The sequence below is a fragment of the Sturnira hondurensis genome, unplaced genomic scaffold (assembly GCF_014824575.4).
Source record: "Sturnira hondurensis isolate 20B ecotype Veracruz unplaced genomic scaffold, ASM1482457v3 Scaffold0008908, whole genome shotgun sequence".
In the NCBI taxonomy this organism is placed as follows: domain Eukaryota; kingdom Metazoa; phylum Chordata; class Mammalia; order Chiroptera; family Phyllostomidae; genus Sturnira; species Sturnira hondurensis.
The window spans coordinates 4,744,347-4,771,227 of NW_028081539.1; the positions used below are offsets into that span (position 1 = coordinate 4,744,347).

The following is a 26,881-nucleotide window of genomic DNA, read 5'->3' on the forward strand; positions in this document are numbered from 1 at the left end:
TTGGTATGAATCAAGTCATGAAGAAAGTTTTAAAATATAGCTAAATATACATTGGTCACTTTATATGAATGATTAAAAAATGAGAATTCCTTTATTTTTTATGGTAAAAATGACTAGATCTCTACTGAAAATAAATGTGACATAGTTTTTCCTTGGTGTCTAAAATCAGCATTTGTTGATTTTCCAAACCCATGTAAGCTGTGACCTATGGGTTTTCTAACTCATATAATGTCTTAAAGTACATCAAAGAACATAAATTTTCCTCTATGCTTTAGGTTTTTTGCTATTTCCTGCTGCATAAAGATGAGCAAAATCATCAATATGCCTTTCATGACTAGAGTAACTAAACATAAATATTGAAGCACTGCTAAATTTCTACTGTGTTCAACCCAAGATCTTATTAATTCTCTTACTAATTTTGTAAGATTTTCATAAATTTTATTTTCAAATTCTATTCAAACTTATTTTCTGTCTAATTGAAAATCTGCTGTTTATATACCCTGATTTTTATAGTGTTTTCATCAAAATTAATTACTCTTTTATGCTAATATCTTTTTTTTTTTTTTTTTTACTTTTTCATGATTAAATCCAGGTTTTACTTCCTTGGTACATCTTTAGTTCATTTTAAATAAATATTCAAACCATGTATTTGCTGAGAGGGTCAATCAAGATAATTTTAATAACTAAAAGAAACTAGCATTTCCTGAGACCTTACTAAATGCTAGGCCTTTTGCTAAGCTCTTTAAATGGAATGTCTACTTTATTTTCATCATTATCCCATTTTGTGCATGAGCAAACTTAGCCTTAGTTTAAGAATCTCGTCCATGAGTCTAAAAATGATTTGTTTTCAGAGGTCTTAGATGCTACGACACTCACAAATTATATAAAGTTTGTGTAAATTTTAAATAAAAATGTATTTTTATAATTTCCAAATAAAACAATGCTATTACCAATTACTGTTATGGAACAAAATTAAGTTTTATATTGGATATGTTGGGAATTACCCATGGGATTTTATATTTTCTATCTGGAATGTAAATGTGATCTGGCCCCAAAAATGTAATAGCAGTTTTATCATATTTTTCATTTTCCCAATCTACCTACAGACGTCAATAGTTCTCTTAGTTCCTTACACAATTAAAGTTAATTTGATAAATTTATAAATTGAAAAAAAGGAAAAGTGACTTTTCTTTTGCCAACAATTGACTTCAACCTGTAATTAAATTTAGCCAAATTTGATTTCTTTATTTTTAATTCGATCACTAACTTCCTCTTTCCTTTGTGCCCTGTGTTGCTCACTCATGCATTTGGATAGATTCTCCTTTTCTTGTTTTCTCTCCTTCTCTGCTTGCCTCTCTCTTCATCCAATCTCCCCGTCAAGGAACCCTCATATCCACCTCTCCCCAACTCTTCTCAAGTGTCAACTGCTCAAGTTGGTGATTTAAACCAGGGTGCCCCAAACTCTCACCCTGAGCTGAGTCAAGAATGCAGTTTCCAAAAAACTTATTAGTTTATTATTTTGCAAAAGTCAGTATGAAATCAGTCCTTTTTTCTCATCAGAACATCCCTCCTCCCAGCATCAAAACTGACAGTGAATTGGTATTGTTACAACTTTAAAGAGGTCTTGGACCACCTGAAATTTGTTTTGGGGAGCAACACGTTGAGGAAAATTTTTTTAAAATAAAAATCTCTGGCAATGAAACACTTTTTTAATTTGTCAGCGTGCTAGGTTCCCCCCGCCCCACCCCATGTAAGCAGAGCTTCATTGAATAAACCACGAGGGCTTTTCTAAAAAGCTCATATTTTGAATGAAATTGTTTCAGTCTTCAAATTTACATATATCTCAGTTCTGTTGACAATAAAGCACCATTATTCTGGTTTATTGAATGTCCATATATATTTTTGATATATATTATTATAATTTTTGTAAGAACTCTGAAATGGGCCTCTCATAGCCTGGTTTGGTCTTGTGCAATAATTTGTAGTAAAAAAAATTTTTCCTTTATAAACAGATGTTGATTATAGAGTATATTCAGTAATAACTTGTTAAACTTGAGGTTGCTCTTTTACCATGTCCATTTTATATACAATATTTCAAAACTAGGTTTTAAAGATCATTTCCTTTGTTTTAATTTATAGTATGTTTATATTTGAATGAAAGCTACATGCTAGACATAATTTGCTTATCCAAATTTTACCATCACAACACAAAGGCATACATAAAAACAGAATTTTGAAATCAATAATTTAAAAGTAAGCAGAGACAAAGAGGAGTTAGTCTTGCCTCATTATCTGGTGCAAGATGTATTTTACCATCTTTTACATTTCCCTTAATGAAAATGGATATGGAAGTGTTCAGCTACATCTGTGTTTCTGTTTTTGATTTTCCCTAATTCAGAACAGCACCAGTCTTGCCCAACAAATGCCAATGTCAGGAACATATCCCAGTTTTTGTTGTTTGTTATATTACTCATTTCAGACTCTCTCAACCCTGGTTTAAGTAATAATCTGAGGGACAAATATTTTCATGCTTATATCAATTTAGGACCATGAAGATTATGAAATTCTTATTTTTGCCATATACCAGAATTAACTCTGTTTTTCCCATTGTTCTTTTTCAGCTGTAAGTTTAACTTATGGTTGGTACCTATTTCTTTTTTTTTATTTAATTCTTATTCAAGTACAGTTTTCTGTTTTATATTCCCTGGTACCTATTTCTTAAAGACATACTACAAAAATAACAGCAGCTCTGGTTTTGCATCGACAGCAGGGAGCACAATGTGAGGAAGAGAGAACCTGTAGTCAGTGTGAGGTATTAGGAGTCTCCGTGTTCTGTGCTGTTGAGAGTTCAAGTTTGGCACACCTGGTGTCAGCTCACAGGGTATGAAAAAAAATCGAACAGAAACAAAAGCATCTAACGAGCAAGCTCAATAGTATATATTATAAGTGGTGATCAAAATTTAAAATTAGAGGGGAATTTTTTTGATAGGAAAATCACATATCCTAGCTCTTTAAAAGTAAATGCACAGCAATTTCTTTGTAGTGTGAGAAGTTTCCATTTGAGTGGAATAGAAACCAGGGAAACGACCTGCCCTTTCAAGGCCGGCAAGGAGTGTCTGATTTTGAACTTACCACAACAAACAGCTATGATGCTATTCTTGACAGACACAGTGTGTGGGTCACTGAGAGACCTATGAGAGGGAGGGTTTTCCTCCAACCTTAAGGTAAAAAGCAGAGACCTAAGTAAGGTGAAAGCATCCACTCTGGACAATCCCTAACAAAGGGAAACACTGTGTAGTGAAAGGAATAATATAGTACTGTAGGGTTGACAGGGTTAAGTTAAACATCTAACCCTTCCTGACCTTTTATTCATTTGAAACATAACCATTGTTTTGTGAGTAAATATGATAATGTATGTAAATCAATATACCNATTGCTGGGTCAAAAGGTACGTTCATTTTTAGTTTTCTTAGAAAATTCCATACTGTTTTCCATAGTGGTTGTACCAGTCTGCAATCCCACCAACAGTGAACTAGAGTCCCCTTTTCCCCACAACCTCTCCAGCACTTGTTGTTTGTTTCTTTGTTTATGATAGCCCTTTCAAGGCCGGCAAGGAGTGTCTGATTTTGAACTTACCACAACAAACAGCTATAACGCTATTCTTGACAGACACAGTGTGTGGGTCACCGAGAGACCTATGAGAGGGAGGGTTTTCCTCCAGCCTTAAGGTAAAAAGCAGAGACCTAAGTAGAGGTCTAAGGTAAAAAGCAGAGACCTAAGGTGAAAGCATCCACTCTGGACAATCCCTAACAAAGGGAAACACTGTGTAGTGAAAGGAATAACATAGTACTGTAGGGTTGACAGGGTTAAGGTAAACATCTAACCCTTCCTGAGCTTTTATTCATTTGAAACATAGCCATTGTTTTGTGAGTAAATATGATAATGTATGTAAATCAATATACCTAACTTCAATAGATGGCAGCTGCTGCTTCTCTCTTAACTTCAGAAGTATTGAGTTAGCTAACCTTCTCAATTCCCAGTTTCTCCCATCCTTTGAAAGGCATGCTTATTATTACTTTTGGGTACCAGCTATAATCAAATGATTTCTCTTTAAGTATTTTGACTGATAGATATATGAAAGTTCTAGTTGTGTTATGAGATCAGATGATGCTGATGACCCCAGTACACCCCAAAGGTGAACTCTCTAGAAATCTAACTATTGTTTTGCCTGTGGATAGCTCAGAAGGATGCTTTTGTTCTGGGGGCCACCATGGAATTGAGGTGGTGTGAGATCTCATCTTGGGGCTGGTCCTTATGTGGGGTGGGCCAGTTTACATTCTTGCCATAGCCAAGGACATGAGAAGTTGAAGAAAAGTTCTGTTTCTCATCACTCAGAAGAAGGTTTTGTGGTCCAATCTTCATATGTATAAAAAATAATTAAGTCCCAAATATCTTAACTCAATTTTTTTTTTAGCAAAAGTAGATCCTTATCATGGCATAGGTATTATACATCTCAGTATCAGTTCTTTATTGCAAACTTGGGAAAATACCTTTATTCTTTTCACTCTTTTTCTTTATTAGGTGTTAAAATAATATATTTCTTTTCCATTCTGGTAGTACTAGCCTATTGTAAAGATTCTAGAAGAATAATACCTTGTGGCCATTTCATAGATTCATATGTCAAATGAAAGGGAAGGTCAAGCATTTAATCAACCATGCTTTTCTGTATGATAAAACATCTTTTGCCCTGGCTGGTGTACCTCAGTGGATTGTGCGCAGGTCTGCGAACTACACGATTGTGGTTCAATTCCCAGTAGGGGCACATGACTGGGTTGCAGGCCAGTTTGCAGCAGGGAACTCACCAGAGGCAACCATACATTGATATTTCTCTCCTTCTCTCTTTCTCTTCCCTTCTAAAGATAAATAAACATAAAAAAACATCTTTTGCATTATATATTATATAAGCTTGTAAAAATGAAGTTTTCTTTAGACATGAATACATTTCCCAAGCAACTGTGTTAAATTCATTTCGAAGACCACTTCTACCATTATAGATAAAATACAGACAATAAAATTAATTTCACTGCTGTGAAACAAATTAACATGAGTTTGAAGTCTAAAATCTTTTTTATTGGTATATTAACATATAAGATAGTTTTTAGAGGCCCTATTTGTTGATTTCTGCTGAAAATCTTCATCATTATATTTATTTAAATCTATGATTTTAAAGAAAAGAAGTGTGTGCACTTTTTATTTTAAAAAGTCACATAATGGGGGAAAATAAAAAAAATTTACTTTTCCCATGGTCTTCTGAAAAGAATATTTCTACTTTCTTAAAATAAATGTGGGCTGTAAAATCAAGCACTGACCAGTCTTTTGGGTCATGTGACAGGTGCAATCCGTAAAGCTTGTAGGGCCTCAGGGGAAGGCCACTTTATATGGAGGGGCAAAAGGAGGTTTACAGTTGTTCCTATGGACAATAATACAAGAATAAACTCTACCTGGCTGGTGTAGCTCCGTGGATTGAGCACAGGCCTGCGAACCAGAGGATCGTGGTTCCATTCCCAGTCAGGGCACATGCCTGGGTTGCAGGCCAGTTCCCTGCCAGTTCCCAGCAGGGGACACACGATATTTCTCTCCCTCTCTCCTTCCCTTCCCCTCTAAAGATAAATAAATAAAATATTTAAAAAAGAATAAACTATGCTTATTCTATGTTTTGCATACTCACAACTGTAAACCTACTTTTGTCCCACCCCGTATGAAGAGAAGAGCTATTAAAAAGTAAATGCTTCTCTGGTTGGTGTGGCTCTGTTGGTTGGAGCTTCGTACCATAATCCAGAAAGTCTCAGTTTTGATCCTGTTCAGGGAACATGCCTAGGTTGTGGGTTTGGTCCCTGGTTGGAGAGTACGAGAGGCAACTGATTGATGTTTCTCTCCCACATTGATGTTTTTCTCATTCTCTCTCTCCCTTCCTCCCTCTAAAATCAGTGAGCATCTCCTTGGTTGAGGATAAAAAAAAGGAAGAAAATAAGTAATGCTTATGTGAAGGTAAATTGAAATTCTTAGTTTGAGATTCATAGTCTACTATCTGAAAATATGGACCAAGTTACAGTACAGGTGTACTCATTTCAAAATGAAGTTCCATGAAGAGAGACTAATTATTTTCCCTCATCTCAGTCCCACTCTCAGTGCATAAAGCATCTGAGTGCACTGGACAGGTTCCACAACTAGGCACGCACCTCTGGCCCTGCTCCTTTATGGTTCTCAGCCTTTCCTTCCTCGGGCCCTTCCTTCTGGAGTCCCATGAGCTTTTTTGTCAACTGTTGGTCTTTTTCCCTCACCGGCCACGCCTTTAGCCAGCATGCCCAGATGTTTCTGACCAACTATCCACTTTTCTAATCCCTACCATGTTTTCAAACTGTAGGGTTTTATAGTCCAGTCTGCAAAATTTTTAGAAGGAATTTGAACTTTTAAAACAGTATCTTCTTCCTTTGAACTTGTCTACCTCACACGCCCCAATCATAGACGAAAATGGATTCCTCCTACTGTCATTTCACCAGGAATTATAACCCCATTTCTTATCTGCAGGCTACCCTCAACTCCCATTTCATGTCAGTGCATCAGGATTCAGTTCCTGGTTGCCCTCTGTGAACTGCATAGCTCCGCTGTGTCTTTTCTCCTTTAACACCAGCCACAGAATCTTATCCCTGTTCACATATACTATTGCATTGGTTCCCTCTTTTGTCTTTGATTCTTTTTAATACTGACAATAGAATTGTAAATATATACTATTTAATATAAAATAAAGGAGCTATTTTTAATTTACTCTTTTAAATATCACCATAAAGAAGAGAATGAGAAGCTGTAGCACAGGCAGTTCATGGAGAGATTGGTTTGTTAGAACCCCAGAATTACAATAAAGAATCAGTCAAAAATCTTACTACCTTGTACTCTGGCACCCCAATAAATTTAATTTAAAAATATTTCCATATATCACTTAACTGTGAGTTTCCAGCATCACTGAAATAGTTTAATAGTTGAGACTTCCTTCGTTTTTGCATTTATAAGGCAATGTAAACCATCATAAAACAAAGTTCTGAGCATAAATGTAAAATTCTGCTCATGATATTTCAAACCATACACTTATAGCTGGTGACAAGTCTATGCTTTTACTATAAAACTAGAAACTGTGCAAATTTTTCATCAAATTATAGCAGAGTTGAAATTCAGAGCTAGATTGCACTATGCTGAATTTAAGGTTACACTGAGTTAAAGTATATATGGAATTTAAGTAAACAAAATTGTATCTTCTCTACATTCCTTAGTATCTGATTTTAAATGATTTAGTCTGCATGCTTGGTAGAGAATTCTGCACATTTTAAATCATTTGTTTTTAAAAGGGTTAAAATTTCAGTAACATTTAGAGTTTAGAAACAATAATTTAATAGCACCAGAATCAAATTTAATCACAGATTGAAAATAAGCAGAAACCAGGAGACTATGTGAATGAGAAACAATGCATTGATTTGTTTTCTGTGAAATCATTCATAAAGGATGCTGCAAGAGTCTCTTTTGAAATGAAGGAAATATAATTCGTACACAAGTTCTATCACAGGTGTTTTGGGTTAAGCAGTCAATTACTGTGGGTTTATAGGAGAAAAAAACAAACTGGAATTTATGCTTAACGTTGTAGAGCGATATGAACGTTTAGACTCTGATAAAGCCTCAAATGAATGTTTTCCAAACTGTATATTCTGGAGGGAAACTAAATGCTCCTATTTGGAACCATTTACCCTTGTAACATCAACATGTCTCTAAAGAGCTGTTTTATGTCAGAGTCTCCTTTAATAACCTTGTTTTTAAAGAAATAAACATTTTGAAAGTCACATGTTCCAAAAAAGAATGGTCTGAAATACAAAACCAGTGAGTTTGGGATGGACCTTTGGTTGGCCAGCTTACCTTCTCTGTGACGTTAAATGTGAAATGGCATGTCCTTAGGCAGATGTGAATACAATTCCCTGACCCTGGTGCTTCAACAAACGCGTAAGGGTCAGAGTAGCAGATTTGCAGTGTTGAATCCCCAGCTTCAGTTACGACAGAATTTAGTGGGTATGAGCCTCAGCATCACATACCTCCCTCTTGATTGCTGTGTGAAGACAGTAATTGTTTCTTTTTTAGAAGATATCATCCTAGCCCCATCTTTATTCACTCTGTAGTTAATAAAACTGAGAAATTATAAGACCAAATATTTGCTGTTCAAGTTGTTTCTCTTCTCTTGGTACTTGTATGATCATTCTGAGAGAAAATAAGATGGCTGAGGTATGAATAGTTCTAAAAGTTTTTTGCATGCAAAGATTGAATGAGTATTCTTTGTATAAATGCAAAAGACAAACACTGTTGCCAATGCCAAACTTTGGAATTTCATTTTTGTTCTCATTACCCCTCTCATTTTATAATCCAAAAATTCTGTGATACACAAACCCGGAATAATTGGCTGGGCACAGACAATGTTTCTTTGGGTCTAGCTGCCATCAGCGAAATCACTGGACTTCTGGAGTATTCTTCAAAGAACCTTTCCTATCTCCTCCCTCCTCCTGCCTGTGCAGAAGACCCCGAGTGTATTTAAACTTGAACAACTCCCAGCAAGCAAATTCTTCTCCTGATCTTGTTATATCGCCCTGCACCTTGAACAGATCACCTCCCTTTCATCTGCCTAGTGTATGACATGAAGTCATGGATATTATGCAAGAGAAGGGTCTTCTTGGTCAAACAGCCACTTCGTGCCATCGCTGGCGCTGTCTTTCACTTTGGTGCAGTTGTTGGTACACCTTAAAAGCCCCAACCTTCTGCTCACCTTTGAACTGCTGCCACTCTCTGAAGCTCATGCCAACGCTGACTACAGGGCTGAAGATAAACTTGGACCCACATTCGGTCGTCCTCTGCCCATGTGGAGATGCTGGCATGCCGCTCCTCTGACACAGGGAGAACCTGTGTGTCACTGCTTGTGTCATATTGTTAACCACGCTCCAAAGTAGTGATGTCTTGCCTTCCCAGTTTTACGGGGACTTTCAGTAAACGCAGTTCTATCAGGTTTTCTTGAATTCTCTTAGTATTTTTTTTTTTAGGAGTTAGTCATGCAAACTTACTGAAGCTGCACAGGACATAAAACCACTGCTTACTTATACTCACTGGGACCTTGTTCTGAATCAGTGAATTAAGGATTCACCTTTTCCTTAGGATGACTTTCCCATGAGGTTACTTAATCCTCATTCAAATATTTGCCTACTGAATTATGCCCACCAGTGTTCTGGCTATGCCTAGATAGGCCTGAATCCTAAGGTGAGTAAGCTTGGGATCAAGCTGGTGTTCTTACTACCCTTTTAATTTAATATGCTTTTCCTATTTCATCTCATTTTTATTTTCACTGTATATTCAATGTTTAATCTTTATATATTACTTATTATCATTCTATATATTTTAAACTAGAAACCATAAATAAGGATCAGTTTGTAGAAGTAAATCCATGGTGATACGTACCTCCATATAGATTTCCTAGATCAGAATGTTTAACGTAGTCTTCTTTACTTATGTGTTTGCAGTATCTGAAACATGCTGTACATTTAATAATAAAATTCAGCATGTTCACCTACATTCTATAAAACATTCACTATTTTCAATACATGTGATAGAGTCTGTGTTCCCATTAGCACTTCTAACAAAAGCAACTGTTCAGCCATTTAGAAGGTTTAGTCTGCATGATCAGTGTAGGTATATTGTGTCTGAAGGGGCAGGTCAAATAGTTCAGCTATGGTGTAGCTCAAGACCAAGAGTAACTGAGCAAGCATTAACTTATGGAATCTTAATAGTCACCTCATTGCTGGAGTAAAAAGGAAACCAAGAGGAAACTTAATAATATCAAAAGTTATTTTAAAGGGAGTTCACATTGGTGTGAAGGGTACTTTGCTTCACACACAATATCCACCTTTGTAAAGCCCGCGAAACTCCTATTTGTAACATACACAGGTCTTTACAGTTTTCAGAACATAAATCTTTAGAGCAGTATTACACCTCTACAGATAAAAATTAAAATTTTGAAAGTCTGTAGAATAAGAAAAGAAACCCTCTAGAAAACCAAAGGAAACTTGGAACTTTGTGTTAAGTGCTTATTTAACTATAAAAGAGTCTGTGTGTGTTGTAATGAATGGAAAACCGATTTTACTGCATTCCATTTGCGAACATCTTGCAGCAACCTATTTCGGTATTAGAAAGATCATATATTAAAAATGATTTCTGCAGTCATCAATGTATACAAGTAAAAATTTAGTTTCTGTTAAATTAACACTTCATTAAAAAATCAAAATAAAAGCTCAACAAATACTTTTTATGTTGTACTCCAAGACAGGGAAAGAAATCAGAAATTTGAAGAACAGATTGCCAGTTATTCTATTCCATAACAGTTAAGTTTCTCAGTTCTTTTTTTTTTTTCTTTTGCTGAGCTCTCTGTCACTGGAAACATCTTAAACCAATTTCAAGTGCTACACCTGAATAAACATGTTGTAAAAGTGTTTATGTATTGAAGTGGGTCAGTTCAAGGTATGGTATTTGGCTGGAACTTCTAATTTCTCTTTTTACAGCAAAAGGGCTGCCAGAAGGAGGAAGTCTGAGCTGAATTAATACATTTGTTACAGTGGAAGTAGAATGGAAACTGCTCTGACCACAAATCAAACTGCCTCTTTCATTTATGCCAGTGATAGAGTTTTTCTAAGAAATATAGACTCTGGCATAAAGCCACTGTAAGTTTGCATTTAAAAGAGAAACCTATATGCTTATTTGTTTAAGGTTTACTGCTTTGATTATTTGTAAGTTCTTTCTTCAGTAAGACTGTGTGTAGTGGCATTTGTGAGGTGGAATGCCATTTTGATACTTGTAGGAACCAAACAGGTTTTGCCAATATGTTGTAGAATGCTTGTTGAGGACCCTGATGCTGCCTGGATTGGTGAACACTTTTTTTTTTTAATCAATACCTCCACATTTAAAGGACCTCTGTGTCCGTCCCAGCAGCTGCACAGCCTCATATGACACGGTCTCATTTTCTGACGGCAGAAGGTCTCTGCACAATACAAGTATACACAAAAGTGTTTATGCTGCCAAGATAAATTTTGTTAAGAGTGAGCGTTTACTTGCTAAAATGTCATTGATGCAATTTCGGGGACTTGTTTTCCTTTTCTTTCTTCTAAGGTAGGTCGGACCTTATAATGGACTGAGTTTGCTCCACAGTCTTTACTGAATAAATATTTTAAGAAAATGTGCACATCCCCCATGGGGTGAAACAGAGTCAATCATGCACATATTCTAAACCACGTTATATATCACTCCTCAAAGATTGCTAATTTCTGTATGTCGAGTAGAAAATTCGCATGAATTTTGTGTAATTTTCGACTAAATTTACAACTTAATATTACAGAGTTCATTCTCTTTGGGTGATTTAAATAGAACTAGGTATCAGCTAATGCTTTTCTTCATATATATTATAGTACTAATATACATTATATAGTTATATTATATATATGTATATATATATATTTGGTGATTAGAGAGGACAACAAGAGTGAGTTGTAATAGGGGGAAATAGTAATATGGGACTCCTATTTATAGAATCAAATAACTAAATGTAAATCAGTAAAATGTCCAGCACACACATGACAAGTGCTCCAAAACATTTTGCCTCATTATAAATATCACTACTAGCCCACTGGGAGAGGTTCTTTATTAAGATCTACTTCTAGTCTCTAAGCCAGCCTGCCTGCTAACTCACTCCTGCACAGGCCCTTCTTCTCTGATTCCCAGCCACACCAGTTGGCTCAGAAAGGTCTGGCGTGCAGACTGGTTGAGAGATGAAGGTCAGTCTACAAGCCCACCTGGTTTTTTTTCTCCTTTCTGAAAGTCTCCAGCCTTGGTTTGCTTCTTCTGAAATCCTTTCAGTAAATATTCAGTTGTGTCAAAACTCTGAAGGGGAAATTCTGAAATGTTCGTGTTTACTTCAAATTATTTCACATTGAGAAAACACTGGCACTTAAAACAAGGCTCCATCCCCAGCAGGGGCTTCTGAAATGACCTTTGGGGAGGTTGAAGTAGAACACAGCTTTGCGAAGTCTGCTGGGCACAAGCCAGAGGTGATGGGGGGAGGCCATCAGCACTAATTAATGCTTGAAAGGCTTGAAAGAAGCTGGAGAAAGTAGAAACATCCAACCAGCCATTCAGCTTTTATCACTTATAGGAAAATTAAAGGGAGTTTAATGCAGAGGAGCCCATAGCTAATGTTTTGAAATTGTTACTTAAAGTGGACATTTCCAGGCTGATGGTAGTCAGGCCTTCCCTCGGATAGTATTGCCGGCTTCCAGGTCTGAGAATATCTCTTACTGGACGCAGCCCCAGGGTGTTCTGTGGTGGAAGAATGATACAAAATGAAAATCCAAGCGTGGATAATTGTCTGTAATAGTAAACTCCAAATGTTTATAGGACTATCTGGCCTGCAAAGAAAACATTCTGATAATGTTTTAAAACTTTTTTCGCAAAGTACCCTCAGAATTCATTCATATCAGGTAAACATTATCTTTTTTTCTAATAAACCAAGTGCCTGTATTTCTGTTCTAGGACGCAGTATCAATGTTAAATCTGCTGGTCTTGTGGGGAGACATGGGCCTCAGTCAAAGCAGCCATTCATGGTGGCTTTCTTCAAGGCAAGTGAGGTACTTCTTCGATCGGTGAGAGCAGCCAACAAACGAAAAAACCAAAACCGCAGTAAATCCAGCTCTCATCAGGACTCCTCCAGAATGTCCAGTGTTGGAGGTGAGTTAAAGCTGGAGGAGAAGTCATACACAGAGAGTTATGGGGTCACATGTTGCAAATCAAGTAGCCACAATAAATTTACCCTTTGGATAGACCTTTATTTGGTTTATTAAATCATGCAGCAATGGTTCTAGCATCCCCAGAATGTTTCATCAGTGAATCACTCAGTAATTCATTTTAAAATAAGTATGGCTTGCCTTCATATGTTGAAAGATTCAGTTCAAATTAAAATCAAGCTGGCAGTAATAAAATTATGAAATGGCTACATCAACAAGGTCTAGCCAAAGCCGAATTGCACAGCCTGCTGAGCTGACTTCCCTGGAGCCTCTCAAGTATGGATAGGTAACCAGGTAAATTCAATGTAAAAATATTTCTTTCTGTACTTAAAAAATAATTAAATAAATTTAAAAAAACTAAAAAAAATATTTCTTTCGTACTTACTACATGTGAATAGGCAGCTTACATTTTTCTGACATTAGAAGCAGAAATGAAGAGAATGTTTATATTTTTGTGAATTGTTTGGAGGGCTATTATCTAGATAATCTGCTTTAAGTGTGTGTAGGCACACACACACATAAAATCTAACAATAAAGTATAACAAATGCAGAACTGACCCCAGTGAGTTCGCAATTCAATCCATTAATTGGTAGAAAGGAGATAAAAGTACAGTTGATCTAACCATGTCTAACTGCCAAAATATGAAATGATTTCATCATATTATTTAGGCCAGTAAGTGCCTTGTTTAGTCCAGGCTACAGACAGATTTTCCTAAGCTGTTTTTTGATAAAAATGATGGCTATTTTATTCCAAGAAATTATCTTTATCTATAAAAAATAAGTCTATTTGAAGGGGAAAACTTACCCTGGAACATCTCACTTAGTTCAACATGCTGGTTCGCTTGTATAATGTGTGTTCTTCTATGTTAATGGTCCCCACATGTGAAGCACAATAGATGAGCTGGTGAATAAAACAGACATAATCCCTGCACACGTTTNTTTAGGCCAGTAAGTGCCTTGTTTAGTCCAGGCTACAGACAGATTTTCCTAAGCTGTTTTTTGATAAAAATGATGGCTATTTTATTCCAAGAAATTATCTTTATCTATAAAAAATAAGTCTATTTGAAGGGGAAAACTTACCCTGGAACATCTCACTTAGTTCAACATGCTGGTTCGTTTGTAAAATGTGTGTTCTTCTATGTTAATGGTCCCCACATGTGAAGCACAATAGATGAGCTGGTGAATAAAACAGACATAATCCCTGCACACGTTTTTTTCAGCAAATTAGAATGCTTTACTCTTTCAAAAAGACACATCCAGACAGTGTTTGCCATGATCCCTGAAATCTTTATTTTTTTTCTCTTGAGTCATTTGAAATTGATAACTCATATAAGAACCCACAAGTTGTTTGTTTGTTTTTTAAATCTGGGACTCTCAACAAAAACACTAAGTGGTATTCATTGGAAACTTCCCAAAGTATGGGCACCAGGAGAATCATGTTAGAAATAAATCAATTGGGTATCTTTAACAACAGAAGCAGATGGAAGATTTCTGTACAGAAATACATTATACTGAATTATAGAGCGATATATTAAAATAATTTTCCAACAGATAAGTTTGGCCATCTTTTTCACTTGAAAATAAAGTATGATAGTAGTGCCTTATTACAAAACTATCTTATGAAGATCTTCATAAGATCTTTATATTTAATTTGGCAAAAATTGTACTTGGTTAATATGAAAGATGGAGAAAAATAACTTTCTAAGACTTCTCCTTCCTTATAAACACTAGCTTGTCAAAGTTGTATATTTTTCTTTTCATGTAGAATGGTCTGAAATTGGTTGAAATGTTTTTAATTTACTGTAGCAGACTGCATTAAGGAAAAGGTTTGTTAAACCTTGAATAGAATAGTAAATATTTTTTGAGGAAATTATAAAGGGAAAAGCATGAGTTGCATACTTAGTATCAGAGCCCAGAAGGACTCCGGCAGAGGCGTTGTGGAGACCGAAATCATCAAAGTCTTTTTCCCTGTTGGTGAGCTCTATTTATCTTCTCTCTCTGACCACAAGTAACAAATGTACTTCTATAACCAGAGATGAATAAAACACATGGAGCAGAAATCACGTAACTTTTCACCAGTTTCCTAACACCATTTAGAGTACAAAATTATTCTAATATAGGCCAATATTTTCTTTTTAAAAAATTTGTCATTGGCAAGCATTTCTGTGAAATATGTGGTAGATGGTTTTGGAGCGAGTTCATATTTTGATAATAAAAAGGAAGAAAGTAGCTGGTTTGTGTCTTTGAGACTTAACCTTTCAATAGGTAGTAATCAAGCAGATGGGGAAAAAGTCTCCTAGAATTTGGCCTAAAAGACAGGGCTTTAAGGAAAGGGAATGCTAATATAAACACAAAATTTGATACTTAGGAGACTTGAAATGCCAGCAAAATTTTAAAATTATCCAAATATAAATAATAAATGCTGTAATAGTACTGGGCTTTTACAATAAAATACTGTGTAAAGACTCCAAGGCTAAGAAAAGCGGGAGAACTGAGTTTTAGTAGAAGTTTGCTTGATCGAATTTTTTTTTTGAAAATCAAATAATCAAATACTGAAACTCTAAATTACTGCAGGGGAATTAAAACCCAGGTTATTCTTTCTGTCTTTGCCCCATTTCTTTCCTATTTTAAAGATTCTTGCCTTCCAACTGCTCAATACCTCATTATTCTTTTGTACTCCTATGGGACAGCCTAGAACCATGTCTAGCATAAAACAGAAAGCCCCAAAATACTTATTATTCAAGTTAATGTGTTGAGTAAATGGACAAAACTAACCTCTTCTTTTAGGCGAGTATACACTGAACAATAGCTCCCAGCTTTTGTACAGAAACTGGCCTTCTTTGTTCCTCTCAGTGTTTTGGCAAGAAGATTAAGCAGATGTGTTATGGGAGGAAAAGCCTTTTTCATGATGAGGCAGCAATGGACATGTATTTGAATTTGGGTGTGGGGGGAAGTGGAAGCTATAGGTAAATTTTAGGTTAGCCACTCTGTAAGAAACAAAGGCATTGGGATGATAAAATTCGAAAGAACCTACTGAGAGAGAGGTGCTGTCCTATATTGTTGCTAACAAGGATAGAGCGTTAAGAAAAACTAAAAGGGCCAATGGCAAGTCCGGGTTCACTGCAGAACTGCTTGGAAATGCAGTGAATGCAGAACTACTTATTGCACGCTCCAAACTAGAGAACTGTGAAGGCAAACAGAGCCTTTGGTGGCCCGGCTTGAAAACATGGTAATTCCTTAGCACAAGCCTTTCAAAAGTCACTAAAATTAAAATTTGGCATTTATTCTCAACTGCAATAGGCACTATCTCTTATCCAATAGATAAAATGTAAAGTAATGGCTCTTGGACAAAAATATTAATCAAAATCAGAAAGAACAATTGGAATTGTTTAGAATGTTTTATAGCATATAATTAATATAAAATTTTATTATTGAAAAATAAGTCATAAATAAGGCTCAAGTTTTCCATGATCACTTAATCCATTTGAGATAGGTCACCCTGATATAGATATCAACTGGGTACATGTATTTCCAAACCTTCTCTTCCATACATAGTTCCATTAGGAGAATAGACTGCTATGGGTTTTTAACTACACAATTGATAAAAATTATGTATTTTTAAAGACTTTTAAGAGCAGTTTTAGGTTTATACCAGAATTGAGAGAAGTCACAGATTTCCTATGTGCTCCTTGTCCCTACTCATGCATAGCCTTCCCCATTGTCAACATCACGCACCAGAGTGGCACATTTGTTACCAAGGGTAGACCCCATTGACACATCATAATCCCCGAAGTCTGTAGTTTTCCTTAGGGTTCATTCCCAGTGTTGTACATTTGGTAAGTCTGGACAGTGTATAATGACATATATCCATTGCTATACTGTCATAGGGAGTGTTTTCACTGACTAAAGAATACTCTGCCCTCTGTCTATTTATCCCTCATTCCAGCAAGCACCAGTCTTTTCATTGTGGTTTTGCCTTGTTCAGAATGCCATATACACTTGATTTTTTTTCTATTTTTTAAACAAAAGATCTCCACCACCTTTCAAATTGGTGATCTCACTCTTGGTGAACTCTGATGCAAAATATTCAATAGTGCTTATGTCAGAGTTTATTTAATCATACCTCTCTTAAAAGATTTTTGATTGTAAATCAGGGCTCTCAAAATCAGTGTTGCGATGAAAATCCTGCAAGGCTGCACAACATAATAATATTTCTGATCCACATGATTCTTACAGTAATTTATACTAAATGCTTACATCTATACCCTGAGCCATGTAAAATTTTGGAAATCCCTCCTAAAACAACTATTATTTTGGTGCACAAGGTGTGTCTAACTTATTCTGTCTACCTACCAATCTATCTGTATTTATCTATCATGTACATATGATTGCATCATTTAATCTTGGGTCCACTACTTATTAGTTGTATAATCCTGGACAGGATATGTCACCTCTTTGCCTCTGATTCTTCATTGAGAAAGTGAGAATGTTAATAGTACCTGACTCATAGGGTAAGACTGTGTGAGTTTGGATGATTAGATGAGTGAATAGGTACAAAGAACTGAGAACCATGGTACGATACATGCTGATTAAAGTGTTAGCCATTATCATTGTTACATATGGTTTCATTTTTCAGAACTGGTACATAAAGAACTCAGATTCCACCCTCACTGATGTAGCTCAGTGGATTGAGCGTGGACCTGTGAACCAAAGGGTCACCAGTTTGATTCCCAGTCGGGGCACAAGTCTGGGTTGAAGGCCAGGTCCCTAGTTAGGGAGTGCATGAGAGTCAACCACACATTGATGTTTCTCTCCCTCTCTTTCTCTTTCCCTTCCTTTCTCTCTAAAAATAAATAAAAATCTAAAAAAATAAACTAAAAAAAAGAACTCAGATTCTTTTTTAAACTTTCTTTATTTTTTATGTTTTATTTTTTAGTTTTTTATTCTATTACAGTTGTCTCAGTTTCTTTCTCTTTCCCCTTTTCCGCACCCACCCAGACTACCTCTCTTCTCCACAGTCAGTCCTTTCTTCATTGCCCATGTCCATAAGTCATTCATACATGTTCTTTGACTAATTGACTAGTGCCTTCCCCTCCCTTCCACCATTCACCCTCTTCTTTCTCCCCTCCTACAGGTATCAGTCTGTTCCATGTTTCCATGTCTTTGGTTATACTTCTTTCATTAGTTTATTTTGTTCAATAGATTCCAGTTATAAGTGAGATCATATGGTATTTGTCTTTCACTGACTGGCTTATTTCACTAAGCATAATAGTCTCCAGTTCTATCCATGCTGTCACAAAAGGTAGGGTGACTTCACAAGTAAATTTTACCCAACATTCAAAGAAGAACTAATGCCCATCTTTCTTAAGCTATTCCAAAAAATTCAGGAAGAGGGAAGACTTCCAAGTTCTTTTTATGAGGCCAGGATTATCCTAATTCCAAAACCAGGTAAAGATACAACAAAAAAAGAGATTTACAGGCCAATATTTCTGATGAATATTGATGCTAAAATGCTCAAGAACTCTGATCCTTAATTTAGAGAAAACTAGACATTCCTTCTTTCCCTCCCTCTCTAATAAGCATCCTTCCCTTGTCCTTTAATAGGATTTTTTGGCCTTTAAGAATTCAGAAGCAAGAGAGATTTTAGAATCTTTAACCTTATTTGGCCAATCTATCTGAGCAGTTAGTTATATAACATTTAAAAAATTATCAATAGACATTAATATATTTCTTCTGTTATCACATTTCTGCCTAAAAGTGTCACCATGAAAAAATATAACTACATGATTTATTATATAATAATATTCATTCAATATTAAGTAAGCATACCTTATGGTGACAAGCCCAGTATAAACTATATGTTAATAAACGGTAGATAGCCCCAGCTGGTGTGGCTCAGTGGACTGAGTGTCAGCCTACAAACCAAAAGGTCACTAGTTCCATCCCCAGTCAGAGCACATGCTTCTATTGGGGGCTAGGAACCCTGTTGGGGGCATGTGAGAGGCAACCACACACTGATGTTTCTTTCCCTCTCTCCCTCCTTTCCCCTCTCTCTAAGAATAAATGAATAAAATATTTTAAAAGGAAGATGGATAGCATAAGAACCTTTCTTCTTAAAACGTACTGTCACATACAGTGGAAAAGACATGTATATTTGTAATCATTAAGAAATCAATTCTATCAAAGTAAGTATAAGGTAGTGTGAAGCATATAAGTTTAGAGAACCTATTTAAGTGTCCCCCCTGGTATAGCCCAGAAGACTTCACATGAGACACTTACATGAGAAGAGACATTTTCCAGAAATGTAGCAGTGGATGAAGCCATTTCAGACTGATGTGCACAGTTAGAGAGCCAAATACCAGTGTCAGGTGGCTGGTTATGTGATTATTCCTATGTGAGAGGAGTGTGATATCACTGAGAAAATTATGAAGAAAGCAAGTTATGAAAAGTAGGTAAGTGATGATAAGGAGCTATGTTGTTCTCATAAAAGCAATTAAAAAAGGAGAGTCATAGCAAGATACACATTTTTAAAAGTTAAATTTGGCATCGGAGTGAAGGATGGAATTCCAGGAGAGGAAAGTGAAATCCCAAATATGATTTGGAGCCTAGTCCAACACCCCAAGCAATAAAGATTACAGACTGGAGAGAGTGAAAGTGGAAACCAAAACATGTGGAATGAAGCCAATTGGGGCTGGGCACAAATGGGTCTCTGGAGATGGTGGTTTTCAGAATAAATGGAAGGTGCAGAAACAGATGTAGGTATGAGCTCAAATTGTTAGATGAAGCATGGGACTTGACAGTGCCATAGAAGATAAAGAAAGAAGAAAAAATCAAGGGTAGAGCCTTCAGTGGGAACATCAGCAATTCAAGTATAAAACAAGTAGAAAGAGCAATTCTGGGAAAGAGACCAGTGACTGACTGAGATGCAGGAGAGAAGAGATAAAGTATTACCTGACATTAAGTTACCAGACAAGGGTGTTGAAGAAGTATGAGATAACCAAGTGTGTAAAGGGCTTCCAACAGGTTAACTAGTCTAACAAATGGGTCAGTTTAGGGAGGTTTTGTGGACCAATTTAATGAAGGATATAAGGGAGAAAGAAAGAAAACCAAAAAACGTAACTGAATTTTCTGTCTTGGGCCTCTAGATTATTAGTGATCCTGTTAATCAAAATAGTCAACATTGAAGGAGTGAAGTCAGAAGTAAAAATCATGAGTGGGGGGCATCTGGGAAACCTGTGTTTAGAGGTGTCTGGAAGGCAGTCTGAAACTCGGGTTCATGGACAGGTTTTTGTGTCAGTGAGCACTAAGGTGAGAAGGCTGAATCACCCACAGAGATGCTTTGCTAAGCAGAGTTAAGCAAACATAGCAGAGGGTTATTATTTTGTGGTGTCTGTTCTGCACCACACATTCATACAGAGAAAAACACAGTTATTCCTTCACAAACAAGTAACACTAATCCCTACTGGGTTGTGCATACAGTCAAGTGAGGAGTTCACTGGATTTTGAGATCCCTCATCTTGGTGGGGGTATTGGTATTGTTTGGGGTTTATCATGAATTTCTCTGTCCTCAAGGCCAAATCAAAATGTGCTGTTTCTGCTGCTTTACTTCTTCTTGTATCTTCATTCATTTGTCATTTCCACTTTCTATAAATTAATGAAAATCCTGATGCTGTAGGTATTGACTTCCTTTATGTCCTGCTCCTTTTGGAAACTGAGCATTGGAATGCAAATATCTTGTCTCTTACTTTGAAACACAATATCTCATATTTGGCTTAGGCTGTTGTTGGGCTTAAATGTTAAATTCTATTTTGGATATTTTTCTGTTTTTTGAACATATTTATCTATATTTCATCTGTTAGATAAGTTAATGCCAGATTAAAAAAAAAGAAACCCATATTGATACGTAGAGTTTTTTTGGACTTGATTTTCTTTTATACCTTTCATAACCACACTAGCCTCTGTTTATGTATTTGGTTGTTTTTTTTCAGGTATGAGTAGACAGACCATTGAAGCTTTGTGTAGATCTCAGGATTTTTTTATCCACTTTTAATCTCTGTGTATTTTATTTTGATTTTTTGTGACGAGTTTTTCTAGAACAAAACATTTAAAAAATCAAGCTAAGAAAAAATTTGAATTAATTAAAATCCTGATGCTGTAGGTATTCATTTCAGAAACTAACTGTAAAGAAATTACCATGAAGTATTTAACAGTGCTTCCAATGTTTTGGCACTGGCTTCTCAATATTATTACCATAAAGAGACAAACAGAGAAATGATGTATTTATGATAGCCGCATTGTGGTTGAGGAATGTTAGCAAGTGTTTCTAGTGTTGGCTGTGGCACCAGCACGTTTTTATAATTTTTGGCACAACTCTTCATTTGCGGGCTGGTTCATCAACAGTAGCATTTTGTCCATTTTATTTTAATATCTGAAGGGTTGCCAATCAATATTTTTTAAAGATATAAATCTCATTTCCCTCCCTTCCTCCCACAGTTTATTCAGCCAGCCATTTATAGTAAACCTAGCAGCAGACTTTGCTGGTTTGGGTACAACCTTTACTTCACTCAGTATCCATTAATTTTTATTTCTGACAGAACAAGCATATGGTCCTAACGCTCTATGAAATCAGACTCTTGGAACCAGGTTCTGTTATAAATTTCATTGCTCGTTACCTTTATGCGATGTTACATTATATACATCACTTAGCCGGCATGAAAAGCTGCATAGATGGAACAGATATATTTTGACATTTAAGTTTTACTTTCTTTTTTTTTTATCAACAAGGAATTCAAATAACCACATGCATAGCTTATGGTTTTTCACATATACTTGTGTGTGTTATTGGCTACAATGTCTTTATTCATATTCAATGTTTTTAATTAATATAAGGATTAAAGAATAAATATTTTCCTTATTGTCTAACATAAGAGTTGGCAAAATAAGGCCTGAGAGCCAAATTCAGCCCATTGCCTGTTTTTGAACAGTCCAATTGCTAAGAATATTTTTTGTATTTTAGATATTTGAAAAAAGACTCAAAAGAAGAATAATACTTTTTTCATCTAGAATTCATATAAAATTCAAATTTTAGTGTCTATAAGTGAAGATTTATTGGAATATAGCCATATCCATGTATTTACATATTGACTATGTGTGCAACTTTCATGTTGTAGCAGCAATGTTAAGCTGTTGCAAGGGAAGGAATCCCATTGCTTAAAGTATTGACTATCTTTTTAAAGACAATGTTTGCTGACCCATCGTCTAATGCACAGCTGATTTTCTTTTATCCTAAAGATCAATAAATTTATACAATCAAGCTAATACTATGACTGATTTTTCTCTAAAAATAATATAGGGAACTTACTCATTTCATTTTATTGTACATAGTGTTATAATATGCTTGTCCATTGCCTAAAGAAAGTTAACGTGCTATTCTGATTAAGGGAGAGGTTCATCCAAAGAATAAGAGTGCCGAGTTTCAAATCAATTCTCTTTCCTCCATCTTCCATCATTATCAATATATTTAATTTGTTTAATGAAGGTAATTGTACAGTAGGAATACCTATCAACTAGAAGGCAAGGTGTCTCTAGGCTCAAAAATTAATCATTGCCTTCTTTTATAGACTAACATTAAATGAATAATAAGTTGAAGTAACTGTGACAGGCAGATGACAGAGCCCACTAAGACAGGTTCCTGGGATCTGCAATGTGCCTACACTTTCTTTAGAGGCTGAGGATAATTAAACTGAAAGGAAGTATCTTGTCACAGACTGCTCTGCATAGTAAACAGCTGCATTGATTTTCCAGAGATGACTGTTAGAGTAAATATAGCATTGACTTCTAGGAGGAAAACTTAGCTGTCATCTCTGAAGATAGATTATTTTGCTGGCTCCTTTACCCTAAATGCTTCCCTATTTCACATTTCATATTGGAAATAGTCAAAATGGGTAAGCTTCTAAAATACTGCTGATACAAAGCGTGAACAATGTAAAAAACCCGTGCACACAGACAACAGAACGGTGATGGCCAGAGAGGAGGAGCTGGGGGTGGGAGGAGGGGCCAAAGGGAGAGAAAATGGGGACATCTGTTACAGTGTCAACAATAAAAATAAAGGGGAAAATGGGGAAAAAAGGCAGTATAGAAAGATTTTCTGGAAAGTTCTCTGTTGCTTGAATATTCCAAGAGCAAGATTAGGGCTCTCCATGCATGTAACCTTAAATATATTAAATAATTATAAAAAGTTATGGGTTTTTAAGGTTATAATCCAAAACATGTAATGGAAATAATGTATTTTTTGCTTCAAATTATTTGTGGAACACTCTAATTAATTCATTAATGCCCCAAATATTTATTGAGTACTTCCTGTGTGCCAGGTACTGTTCCTGACACAAGACTCACCAGTGAACTGAACAGAACCAAATGAGGACTTTTTGCCCTTGTGGAGTTGACAGTCTAGTAGGATGAAATAGACAAGAACCAAAGTACATAATAAATGAGTAAATGACATAGCATGTTAAAGAGGATAAGTGAAATGGAAAGAATTTAGAGCAGAGGGAGTGAGATCAGGAATGTCTAGGTGGTTTATGGAAGTCAGTGGAGACCTCATTGACAAGATGATGCTTAAGTGAAGAACTGAACAAGTTGTAAGTATGAACTATATAGATATGCAAAGGTAGAGCATTTCAGAAAGGACAGTGAGCGTGACGATGAGGGAAGGCTAATGTGTGTGAAACAGCAAGGAGGTGTCATGGCCAGAGTGGAGTGAAAGAGAGAAGGAAATGAGTCAGAGAAGTAATGGAGCCAAGTCACAAAGTCTTATAAGCCACTGTGAGTATATTTCATTCTCATGGTTATGAGGAACCACCATGGGACTTTTTGCTAGGGAGTGATATCATTCAGTTGACTTATTAAATGGTCTACTTGGCCGCTTTGTTGTAGGCGAGCCAGGGCAGAAGCAGGGGAAAATATTAATGAGGATATTGCAATAATTCAGGTGAGAAAGGATGGTGGCTTACTCAAGTACTTGTCATCAAGGTGGTGGGAATTGGTGGATTTTAGATGTATTTGAAGGTGAAATGTGTAGGATTTCCCGAAAGATTATTTGTGGGAGAGAAAAAAGGAGTATTTTTTTTAGTTCAAATATTTGGTTTTATAAAAAAATTTTTACACCTCTCCCTTCTTCACTGCTGTCAGTCAAGAATGAAGAGGTGGCACAGGTTTGGGGAGGACAACCTAAAGGTCAACTTTGGGTGTCCTGAGTTTAATATATATATTTTTAATTTTTTTATTTATTTATCTTTAAAGGGGAGGGGAAGGAGAGAGGGAGAGAAATATCAATGTATGGTTGCCTCTCATGTGTCTCCTGCTGGGAACTGGCCTGCAACCCAGGCACGTGCCCTGACTGGGAATCGAACCGCAATCGTGTGGTTCGCAGGCCCGCGCTCAATCCACTGAGCTACACCAGCCAGGGCTAAAATATTTATTAAAATAAAATCAACTCTGTATGATCCCAAGTGGTGCTTTCCCCATGTCTTCCTCAGGGATGATGTTAAAGTATACTGTATAAATATTTAATATATGTAAATATATCAAGTGCCACTATGGTATGCACGAATTAATGAATGAGCATTCACTGAGCAGCTGGTGTCCGATAACTGGCAGGCATTAGGCTGCACACCATACATAGAGGGACGTCTAACAAACCCTTCTTAGAACCCCAAGAGGTACATGGTATTGTTCACATTTTACACAAGAAACTCAGGACAGATGACCTACCTGAAGTTCACGTGTTTAGTAAGTTGTTCTAGCTTTAAGACTCAGGCTCATTATTTTACAACTTTAAATACAGCTTCTTTTTAAATAGTGACTTTACAAAAGAAATATGATTAGTATACCCAATAAACTGCTATTTGTTTAAAATCTGATTTTTATCTTCAGATTATAATACAAGTGAACAAAAACAAGCCTGTAAAAAGCATGAACTCTACGTGAGTTTCCGGGATCTCGGATGGCAGGTAAGAATCATCCAATAATTCTGGTGCTTCTACTCTGCTGTATGATAATTCCTGACTGCTCAATATATGGGTTATCTACATCATTTTTATCTATCCATTAATCTTTCACTGTTGGAACACGATTATTACTTTTTACAGTAAAAAGAAAAACTGCTGAAGAACAAATGATATTTATAATATTTAGAAAATGAAAAATATACTGTTGTCTAAATATTCCAAACTTGAAATTCAAAAACTAGTTTTTTTAGATTACCTCAAGCAATTTTTTCTGCCACCAATTTCCCAAACTTTCAGTCTAAAAAATAGAATTCTCAATTATACTGTCTCTGTCATAAAAAAAAATCAGACTGATAAAATCAGACTTTTTTTTCCGAACTTAAAACTTTTAGCCCTCTTTTACATTTGCTTCATAAACATAGGATTAGCTTCACAAACAGGGTGAAAACCTTTGGAACACTAAATGAAAGACTCCAAAACAGTCTTTCTAATCATAACTTAAATTGAAGTTTTTAGATTATATTGTCCTAGGGCAATGATTTTTAGAATATGGCCTATTTTATTGAGAAGTAATATTACAATGGAAACATTTTCAAATTTGATATTTGAGCCAAGTTTTACCTCCCTGGAAAAAAAATAGGGCAATTATTACATATGCCAAATTTTTTAGCTTCCTAAAATTTTTAATGTACAATTCTGAGGAATTTTTTCCAGTTCATTTCTTCTAAAGAGACTATAAAATTAATTCACAGATGAAAAGAAAAACAGTACAAGGAACAAATATTCAAGCTTTAGGAGGCTGATAAGCTTCTGAAACCAGGAATGAGTTAGTAAGAAGTAATGAGAATTATTTCAAGTTTATACTTTTTTTTTCTGGTTCACTTGAATTTTCCAGAGTTCATCATTTCCTGTTTAAAGAATATTTAGAATGCTATTTCATAATTATGGTTTTATTCATGAATTCATGGGTTTATACATACTATGAATATTGTCCATAGCAATCTCTTGGGAGAAATTACAGAGGACATTTTCTTGTGAAAATATTTATTTCTTTTTGGGTAAACAACAATGTAGAAATCAATCAAGGGCTTAGAGGAGGCTATCCTTTTAGACTCTCCATTGGACCAAGAAGAGAAAGAAACCAATCAAAATGTGTATATATTTGAGGAGTTTTAAGGACTATTTTTTATGATACTATTTTTTTCTTCTTCTTGTGTATTTTAGGACTGGATTATAGCACCAGAGGGCTATGCTGCATTTTACTGTGATGGAGAATGCTCTTTTCCACTCAATGCCCACATGAATGCCACCAACCATGCCATAGTTCAAACTCTGGTATGCTTTGTTTTTGTAGGATAGAAGCTGGTTTAAAATGAGACTCACGTAAAGTTATTTTCAAGGAAAGCATCCATTTGTAGTTATCAATGCATTCTTTGCTCTTCACAAACTCCTTTGGCACTTTTTAGATCCAAAATAACATGTTATGGGTATAGTGAGAAAATTCAGGTTGGTTTAAAGAATGATCTTGATTCCAGATTGGGAAAGGACTCAGTTAGGAAAGTTGGGTTAATCACATGATGTTGTCATTCTGCCCGATTTCGTTACTGTGTAGCATGACTAACCACACAGGTTCCCAGTGACTGTTCCTAAGCTAGCAACTCATTCATAATCATTGCAAAAACATTGAATAATAGCTGTAGTGAATTTCATCTGGGGTTTTTTACTCTAATTATTTAAGGATAATCCACAAAACACTGTGGCATTATGAAAATTCTTAATGTAAAATATAAGTAGAAGGCACATTTCTATATCTTGATACTTTTTTGTGTATAATCTTTAAGGTGGAAATTAATCTTCCTTTTTTCCCCCACCTGGACTCAGGAATTCAGTAGTGATTTAATCTGCAGTAACCTAGGCTTATTTTTATGAAAAGATAATGAATTGTTGATTTCATGGTCTCTAAACAGT

The 26,881-nt window shown here is 35.7% G+C and overlaps 1 protein-coding gene across 1 annotated transcript in view; it reads left to right on the top strand.

Annotated features, from left to right (window-relative positions):
- Positions 1-26,881, top strand: part of BMP5 (bone morphogenetic protein 5) — a 117,060-nt gene that overhangs the window by 85,488 nt on the left and 4,691 nt on the right. The window contains exons 4-6 of the mRNA XM_037056354.1: positions 12,655-12,849; positions 24,840-24,916; positions 26,138-26,248. Coding sequence (XP_036912249.1) covers positions 12,655-12,849; positions 24,840-24,916; positions 26,138-26,248 — 383 coding nt within the window. The remainder of the gene's footprint in view (positions 1-12,654; positions 12,850-24,839; positions 24,917-26,137; positions 26,249-26,881) is intronic.